Source organism: Oncorhynchus kisutch, linkage group LG30 (assembly GCF_002021735.2).
Source record: "Oncorhynchus kisutch isolate 150728-3 linkage group LG30, Okis_V2, whole genome shotgun sequence".
NCBI classification, from domain to species: Eukaryota; Metazoa; Chordata; class Actinopteri; order Salmoniformes; family Salmonidae; genus Oncorhynchus; species Oncorhynchus kisutch.
This window is the reverse complement of record NC_034203.2, coordinates 9072288-9082493: the sequence shown is the minus strand read 5'-3', so window position 1 is coordinate 9082493 and position 10206 is coordinate 9072288. Positions and strand designations below refer to the sequence as shown.

The following is a 10206-nucleotide window of genomic DNA, read 5'->3' as shown; positions in this document are numbered from 1 at the left end:
ATTGCAACACTGACTGTCCTGTTGCTACCTCTCAACTGTGTGAGCTCCTCCAGTTATATTTGAGTCAGGAAACTCATCGTGGGGACATGACTGGTCGACGTTTGAGCATTCAGCCTTAGAAGAGGAAAATCCCTGATTCTCTGTTGTGACCCTTGTTCTCTTGAAGACAACAGGTGCAGTAAATTTATATATTTTTTTACTATGTTTTATCACTAGATCATTGGGTTTATCGATTTGTTTTCTACCTGTGACTTGGACTCTTTGTGTAGACGACCATGGTAGAGGAGACTTACTTGTGACCAGAACATTGTGTCCATTTGTACAATTGCATAGAATTGTATAGAATGTATATTTGACCCTGCTGAAGATCTAAGAGAGCAGGTGCTCTGGCTCTCCTTTAGAGGACATGGCAGGATAATTGTTTTGGTTTTAGTACCAGGCAGCCCCTTAGGCCAATCCAAATTTAAAGAGATACTTCACCCCAAAATCGAACAAAACTAAAGTGAAAGATTGGCACTTTTTTTTAATGTAATGGGTTTTGGAATTAACTAAGGGTGGGCATTGTCTAATATTTGAATCGTAATACATTTGATTAACTTGACTTTTAACCTCCTGTTTTCCTCAGCTCCACATTAAGGCAGAATGAGAGAGAAGCTGGCTGCCATGTCGCGATCGCTGTGCCCCGGCTCGCAGGCCGAGGCCAGCGACGACCTAAAGACACCGAACGGCGGCAAAGAAAAGATGCAAATGAAGCGCGAGATTTCCCTCCCCAATGGCATCTGCCTCATCGTGGGCAACATGATTGGCTCTGGAATCTTTGTCTCGCCTAAAGGCGTCCTCATGCACAGTGGCTCCTACGGGCTATCGCTAGTCATCTGGGCTCTCGGCGGCATCTTTTCCGTTTTCGGAGCACTGTGCTATGCAGAGCTGGGAACCACGATCACCAAATCGGGCGCTAGTTACGCCTACATCCTGGAGTCGTTTGGCGGTTTCCTAGCTTTTATCAGGCTGTGGACATCCATCCTGCTCATTGAGCCGGCCAGCCAGGCGGTCATCTCACTGACCTTCGCCAACTATCTAGTGGAGGCGTGGTACCCCACCTGCCAGCCCCCCTACGACGCCATCCGCCTCATTGCTGCCGCCTGCATCTGTAAGGGACCTGCCTCTGTTTGTTTTTACCACTAACATTAAGTTACAAATGGAAGACTTTATGGACCAGTTTCCCGGACAATGATTTAACCTAGTCCTGGACTAAAGAGCTATTTGTCCGTGTCCCAGAAACCGTCTCTTTGGGTTTTATCAATTTCTATTGGGGATAACTAGGGTCTAGTAACAATGACTATTTTAGGTAAAGACTCAAAACATTTCCAGACTTATTCTTTGAGAGGCTTCTGGTAGAGGTGTGTCTATTCATGTCTGTCTAAACATGTGATTGTGAAGAATAGAATTGACTTTACTCGATTTTTTGGAATGAAGGGTGTTTTGGAAAGTATTTTTTTGTGTGTGTAATGGTACTGTATGTGCCTTTACTAGAATGAGGCCATGTTCAGATAAACCACTCTCTTTAGTCACGCAAACACATCCTCGACTCAATGCCCAGTCAGAGCATTAAAATAGCCCTGAACCCACTTTGCTTCGTGCAGCTCCTCTTGGCCATCTGAAATTGGCACTGAGCTGGTATTTAGGTTAGAGAGCAGCAATGGCGTGATTCAGCCACACTGTCCAGACTAGAGTTTCCCTCAGCCCAGAGACATCTGCCACTAGTGCAAGAGAGGCTTGACAGCCAGCATGAATCCGCTACGATCTGGGTCTGCGGTTCATTAACCGAGGAACTACAGTGCTTGTCTGTGTAAAACAGGCCCCACTTAAATGGTTCTCTCCTCGTCAGGACACATAATTAGGAAAACTCTGGGCCCTAGATTGGTTTGATGGACGTTTGGTTTCTCCTCGCAAGCACACGTACACACACACGTTTGACTCATCATTATGGAGTGAGAGAGAGAGAGAGAGACACACATTCCATTAAGACATGCCATTATTTTTCATCTGCCAGTAGTGTAGCATCTCTGTTCCATCAGTTTCATGGCAGTGAAGGGATGTGAGGTGCTTGCTTTTCCCTCTGCTTCAGTTACACAAACAGTACAGATTGTTCTGACAGAGATCAACTATTTTGGGATTTGGAAGGGGTAACTCAGGAGCACACTGATATTACAAAAGAAAAACAATGTTCTACTTTTCTTCTGCTTTGTCCTTTTTTCTCCTACTTTGCATCCGTTTCCTACAGAATATCATCTCTCTCCCCCCCCAACCCCCCCTCTCGCCCTCTCTCCGCCAGGCATGCTTATCTTTGTAAACTGTGCCTATGTTAAGTGGGGAACCATGGTCCAGGATCTGTTCACCTACGCCAAGCTCATGTCACTCATCCTCATCATCATTATAGGTATCATGAAGATAGCCAAAGGTAGGAGAGATTGTGATGTGGAGGGGATATGGGCAGAAGATTCACTTTTATTCTTTGCTGATTGTAGACTTACTCCATGCCGTTTAAAAAAAAATGTTAGCTAGCAATGTCCACTATAACCTGGCTAACATTTTCGGAGAATGTAGCACAGCTAGCAGAATGGCTGCTTCTGTTAGCAGCCATTTTAAAGAATGGGGAAAGTGAGGGAGGACACCCCTTTTTGTGGAAGGGATAGCCCTTTCCCCATGCTTTTGAATGCATTGCTAACGGAAACAATCCCTTTTCACTAGCATTGCTACATTCTCCGAAAAGATACCCAAGAGAATTCGACAATAAGATGATGAACATCCCTTTAAAAGGGGAAATCTGCAGTACAAACATTAGCAAAGCATACACCCAGCCTCAGTTTTGGTAAAAACTTTTGAATGTTCAGAGGGGGGGGGGAATCTAAAGATATGCAATAGAAGGGATTAATGCTACATTTCTCTTTCTCTCTGCCCCATCTCCCTATTTCTCCCTCCTGCCTGTAGGAGAAACCCAGAACTTTCAGAATCCGTTTGAGGGTTCCTCCACGGAGCCTGGGTCTATAGCTCTGGCCCTCTACTCTGCTTTGTTCTCCTACTCTGGCTGGGACACACTCAACTTTGTCACAGAGGAGATCCAGAACCCAGAGAGGTAATCTCCCTGTTTCTACATTCTTTTATAACGGGGCCATACGGGGTCATGGCTAGTCAGACAAGGCATTATACATGCATGATTTTTATTCATATTTTTTTAGTTGATCGGATCTATCTTAGCCCAGAGAGTGGTGGACTTGTTAGCAGGCGTTATACACCCAACAAAGTATACATCTCCTCTCTTCCACTCTCACAGCCTTTGCCCATTATAAACTCAAACATATTTCAGACTGTACTGTGTATCACTGTACTCGTGCCTGGTTTAATTTGAGTTCAGCCCATATTCAGAGAAGCTGCGTCAGTACTGTCATCCCCAATCAGCCATGCCCCCTTCACCCAACACTTTCTGCCCTTAGAGCAAAGACAACATCACTATTCATGATTGGACTGTATATTTGGATGGTGATACGATGATTACACACCAGGAGTAAAATGGGAGCCATGCTCAAGGCCTAATTTGGCGGTGAAGAAAGGACAAGGTTAAGTCTTGAATAGAGACAAATGTTAAAGAGCATTGGGTTTATTTATACTCGGGTCTATTGTACAAGAGTATATGATGATGGATATTTTCTTATTGATGACAGCTTCTTTTGGTAACAAACAAACACCAGTTTTTCCCAAACATTTAAATAAATACATTTAAAATAATGGCCTCACCCACTAAATAAAAATGATGGATTTGTTTCGCTGACCTATTGACCTCTGACTTCTTTATTGCTATAGGAACCTGCCTCTGGCCATTGCCATCTCCATGCCCATTGTGACCATCATCTACCTGCTGACCAATGTGGCCTATTACGTGGCTCTGGACATGTCCTCTCTACTTGCCAGTGACGCTGTCGCCGTGGTGAGAACCTCCTGACCCACATGCTAAAAATAGGGCCAAATATGGGGCTGTTAAGATCATGTGACCCGTCTCTGTGTCCGTGTTGTTAGAGAGTACTATAGTACAATATATCAGATAAACCGAGATGACCATTTGAATCATTTCAGGAAATGTAGTTATTTTACTAGAAGACACGTTGTTGCGTGCAACATAAGTGATAGCACTGAATTCTACGGTGTATTTGAAATATAATAATTATATACCTTTGATAATATACTGAACAAAAATATAAATGCAAGATTTTCAAAAATATCAGTCAATTGAAATAAATTCATTAGGCCCGAATCTATTGATTTCACATGACAGGGAATACAGATATGCATCTGTTGGTCACAAATACCTTTAAAAAAAATGTTTTGCCTCTGGATCTCATCACGGTATCTCTGTGCATTCAAATTGCCATTGATTAAAAGCCATTGTGTTCGTTGTCCGTAGCTTATGCCTACCCATAGCATAACCCTACCGCCACCATGGAGCACTCTGTTCACAACGTTGACATCAGCAAAGTGCTCACCCACACGACGCCATACACGTGGTCTGCGTTTGTGAGGCCGGTTGGACGTACTTCTGAATTCTGTAAAGCGAGAGGTCTGCTGGGTGAAAACTTGAACGTTGTGAAAATTCTGTGCAACTTCCAGCGTGCGTTTACTGTGAACACTAAGGTTGTACCCGCTTTAAGTTAGTTTCAGACAGTGGTCAAGTAGGCTTTACAAAATAATGCATTTTATTATTCCCATACCATTATTACAGAGAATCAGACAAATTATGCTACCCTCTGCTTATTGGCTACTTATATTATTCAAGCCTGTCTCAAAATACAACACTGCCCCTTTAAGACCAAGCTTAGAGGGAACATTGGTTGGATGCGGCTTATGGTAGAGAAATTAACATTAAATTTTCTGGCAACAGCTCTGGTGGACATTCCGCAGTCACCATACCAATTGCACGCTCCAAGGCATTGTGTTGTGTGACAAAACCGCACATTTTAGAGTGACCTTTTATTGTCCCCAGCACAAGGTGCACCTTTGTAATGATTATGCTGTTTAATCAGTTTATTGATGTGCCACACCTGTGAGATGGATCTTGGCAAATGAGAAATGCTTCGTAACAGGGATGTAAAAAAAAAAATCACAAAATTTGAGAGAAATAAGCTTTTTGTGCATATGGACATTTCTGGGAGCTTTTATTTCAGCTCATGAAACATGGAAGCAACATTTTACATGTTGTGTTTATTTTTTGTTCAGTGTATTTTACTGAACCCATTTCGTCTAATCCCACAGACTTTTGGAAATGCGGTCCTGGGACCGTTCAAATGGATCATTCCCATTTCCGTGGCCATGTCCTGCTATGGAGGACTCAACGCCTCCATCATCGCTGCCTCCAGGTACTGACCACATTTTTCTGAAGTTTAAAGGGATAGTTCACTTTTTTGAAGCTTTAGCTTTTTAAACTTTTTTTTACATGCATCTAAGGTGTTGTTGTTTCATCAAAACGTTTTTTAAGTTTGTTAGATGGTTATTCAGCAACCAATGTCAACAATCACCCAGCTAGCAGAATTGGAGCATGTAGCATGCTAGTGAAAACATATTGAACTAGTTAGTGGTCATTGAAAGCCAGAGCTTTATCCCTTCAATGACTGGCAATGGACGTTATCTGAGATATTTGAATGTCCTACAATCAACCTGTGGTTAGACCACCTCAGATATTAAAATCAAGTTTTACGTCCGAAGCGCTGAAACATTCCATTGTGGCCGCTGAATGTCCTGTCCAGGTTGTTTTTCGTGGGGGCGAGAGAGGGACACCTTCCAAACAGTCTGAGTATGATCCAGGCGGAGCGCTACACACCTGTCCCCGCCCTCATATTCAACGTGAGTGACATCACATCTCCATAGAGCATAATGCTCTCTTTTTGATATCTTACTGTATAGTATATCTCTCAGGTCACAAGTGTGGGCCATGGCCCTCCTAAAGCAACCCCAAAAGGAATCTGTGATCCATCTTTCGAGAAACACTCGTCTATGGTGCATTCAGATCAGACCCACAGTGGAATGTCACTCATCCCTGGGTTGTGTGTTCTTCCAGGGGTTGATGGGCTTGATCTTTCTGTGCGTGGAGGACGTGTTCCAGCTCATCAACTACTTCAGCTTCAGCTACTGGCTCTACGTGGGCCTGTCTGTGGCCGGCCTCATCTACCTACGCTTCACTCAGCCAGACAGACACAGACCTGTTAAGGTAATGTTAGAAAGATTCTGAATTTGAGTCTTGTGTGTTTGATTGGCTTGTCTCACTCTCTCACACACATACAGACGAGAGAGAGGGATGCCAATGGATGAGTAAACTTGCATCTGCATAGTTGTGCATCATCACCATATCTTGATCCGCTGTACCCTGGCTAACCACTGGCTCCTCTCCACAGCTCTCCCTGTTCTTTCCCTTTGTTTACTGCCTGTGCAGTCTGTTCCTGGTCATCGTCCCTCTGTACGGCGATACCATTAACTCCCTCATAGGGATCGGCATCGCCCTGTCTGGAGTGCCTGTTTACTACGTGGCCATATACCTGCCTGAGGACAGGAGGCCCAAGTTTATATGCAGACTAAATGGTAAGGATCAGAGCTGTAGACACACAGACACAGGGCTGGTTTCCCAGAGCCATTTGCATGCTAAATGGAAATGTTTTTTTGAAAGTGCTTTTTAGTCCAGCAGTTGGTCAAACCGTCACCCCATTTTTGCAGACAATTAATGTAAGAGATTAAAATGCATTGTAGCTAGAAAGTAACTGGAAGTTTTGTGATATTTTAATTCTAATTCTGCCATTTCATGTCTGAACAAATATGATTTCAATGTGTGTGTAGCAGACTGGCGTGTCCACACATTTTTTCACGTGTTTGCGGATTCATGTGTAAGAATGAAAAGTTGAAAGTGTGACCGAAAAATCGAAAGATGTATCTTTTTGAAGCATGTTAGTAAAGGGTGCTAAGTTGGAAATCTGTAGGAACTCCTGAGTTTATTGGGTGGCTGATTAACAAAGAGTGCCACTGTAGGCAAGAGATAGACACAGTGAATGTACAAAATATTAGGAAAACCTAACACCTTCCTAATATTGAGTTACACCCCCTTTTTCCTCTCAGAACAGCCTCAATACCTCGGGGCATGGGACTCTGCAAGGTGTCGGAAGCATTCTACAGGGATGCTGGCCCATGTTGACTCCAATGCTTCCAACAGTTGTGTCAAGTTGGCTGGATGTCTTTTGGGTGGTGGACCATTCTTGATACACACGGGAAACTGTTGAGCATGAAAAACCCTGCAGCATCTGGCACCTACTACTGTACCCCATTCAAAGGCACTTGAATATTTTGTCTTGCCTATTCACCCTCTCTGAATGGCACACATACACAGTCAATGTCTCAATTGTCTCAAGCTTAGAAATCCTTCTTTAACCTGCTTCCTCCCCTTCATCTACACTGATTGAAGTGGATTTAACAGGTGACATCAAGTGATCATCATGGATTCACCTGATCAGTCTATGTCATGGAAAGAGTAGGTGTCCTTAATGTTTTGTACACTCAGTGTATTTACTATTGATGGTGAAGGGAAGGATAAATAACTCCTTTTGGGGTTTTCAGAAGGTTATCATCACTGTAGCAACCACAGCTCTGTCTGTGACAAATTGTTTGTTGTGCATCCTATCCATGTTGACCAGTGAACAACAAGTCCTCTGAGTGTAATTTGATTAGACTGTTTTTAGACTCAGTGGTTTGTTTTTGGCTGTGGATCTGGGGACTAGGAGTATATCATTAAATGTGGTTCAGGGAAATGTTTTGCCAGTCCACAATGTCACACTCTGTCCCTGAGCTTATCAAGCCCCGATGTGATTTAGTAGTCTGGTGTATGACATGAAAGAAACCACACATCAAAATGTATTTTGGCTTTTCCAACATAAACTCTGCCTGACCACTTGTTTACATTTCTCTTCATCTCTCTCCCCTCTCCTTGCCAGCCTGGGTCACCAAATACACCCAGATCGTGTTGTACTGCTGTCTGACTGAACTTGATGTGGAACCAGAGAAGTGAGAAGACAGCAAAGCTCAGTGAGGAGGCCTGGTGGCCCCCCCCTGGCCCATGCCACGCATGATGCACATGCCTGGAACACGAAACCTGACTGAGCCGTGCGTGGACAAAGGCTGCACAGAAGGGTTGGCTGGTGGGGGCTCGATGCTTGCCCAACTACCACATTGCGTTCTCAAAGGCTTTCCAAGTGTTGAGGACAAAAGAGGAGCTGGTACTTGATTATGTGCGAAAGGAACTGATAACTGTGGGATCTTTTTTTTTTTGGGCGAACATATTATATTTTCCTATAAGAGTATGACTGCTAATTGTGTAATATACTCATGGTAATATAATGTCATGTGCTTACCTGTGTTCTTCTTCAAGTGTTTATTAATGTTCCCACAAGAGGTTTAACTAGTTATTTCTTTGGATAGCACTTACAGCACGTCCTACAGTTCTAACAGTCAACAGTCTTTGGCTTGTGTCTTCTTGTGCCGAGTCACAAAGTGGTGGTCTGACAATGTTATGACTTACAAAACATGGCCGAATGGACCAATCGGTATGCTGTAAATTACATACAGTAGAACTAATCACATAACGCATGTATTAATTACAATATGAGCTCTCAAACAGGGATTTGACTATTAAAGTGTTTGGTTTTTAATTGCTCAATGATTACATTTCAACGTGCTAGTTCCTAAAAACTGTTGTGGCCTAACATTTTATTTAGCTAGGCTAGGGCTCCAATGCAACCCATTTTTAACTCAATATCAAATCATTTCTGGGTAACAATTAAATACCTTAATGTGACTGTTTTTCAATTAAAATGGACAAAAAGAAACAAAATAGCTTCTTAGCAAAGAGTAATTTCTCAAGCAAGAATTTTGCTAGGACTATCTATGAGTGGTCTGAGTGGGGAGGGGAAAACTGAAAACTAGCCTTTATTGACAGAGGTTTGAAACTCTTTCTTATTGGTCTATTAACCAATTTACCACCTCGTGATGTCACTGGGCAGACCAATACGCCATCCCACCAAATCAGGCTGAAATTTCGGGCAGTCTTTTAAAACAGCTTTTTACACTAAAATGGCATTATCATAATTCACTATTTTGCAGTATTATTCCAACTTCATAGTGCAGACATATATATAAACACAGGAAATCACGTTTTTGATAACACTAGGCCTTTAAAGCTCGGAGTTACTCAGAGTCAATAGCACTGTATATCACTTTTATAGTGGCCTGAATCGTGTTATATTTTATGTTTTCATGAAGCTAGAGACTTAAAGTAGTCGTCAGGGCTATTTGCAGAGTATAATCTTTCAAATCGTTTGGATGTTAGGCAATCTGGCACACGTGGACCACTGTCACAACTTTTCTTTGTTTCCTCAGCCCACCTTCTCCCTTTACCAACCTTTACCCTATACCTCTCTCCTTTACTCCATTTCTTTTCCCTTGATCATTATGTCTCTCTGTCTCGCTCTTCCTCGTTCTTGGGAGATGTTACAACACCTGATTAGGGTGTAGTTATGGCTTTTGACATGTTGATACAGATTTGATTGATCCTTACCCAAAAGGCGTTTCTTTCTTGTTCCATTTTACGTTCTTGAGTATACGAGTGAAAGCTGTGATTAGTCAAATCATGTGTTGTTTCCTTGTTACCATAATTTTCTAGTATGAATAAAATATTGAATATCTATTTTCCCCCATACCTCTAATGCCTTTTCATTTCCAAGGCTCATGTTATGTCAAGAGTTGACCTGCTTTTAAACTGCTGTCTAATCAAAACATCTAATAAATAGCATTTCACATCTTTAAATAATATGGTAGCTTCACTCCAAATCCTGAAAGGCATCATCCTCACACAGCGCAACTGGCACCTATTGGGTTTGTTCCATTCAATCACACTGGCCACTGACATTGATAACACACAAAACATGATTCACTGCTCTGCTGCGGTTTCCTATCCTATATTCTGTAGCTTCAACCTCCACAACACTCAAAACCCATATCTGCGACAGTACATCTCTAGATTTGAACTGTTGGACATTAAAGGATGGGCATTCCTTTTTGCCCTTTGACCAGTTGAATAATGTGACCATTCCTGTGCTAAATGGTACTTTACGTAAACTTGAT

General features: G+C 42.5%; 1 protein-coding gene across 1 annotated transcript; it reads left to right on the top strand.

Annotated features, from left to right (window-relative positions):
- Positions 1-9781, top strand: LOC109874861 (Y+L amino acid transporter 2). The gene is made up of 10 exons (XM_020466894.2): positions 1-173; positions 626-1150; positions 2336-2461; positions 2992-3136; positions 3862-3985; positions 5305-5408; positions 5796-5892; positions 6107-6256; positions 6441-6624; positions 8022-9781. Exons 2-10 carry the CDS (start codon positions 643-645, stop codon positions 8093-8095), a joined length of 1512 nt encoding a protein of 503 aa, XP_020322483.1. The 5' UTR covers positions 1-173; positions 626-642; the 3' UTR covers positions 8096-9781.
- Positions 9782-10206: the final 425 nt, after the last annotated feature.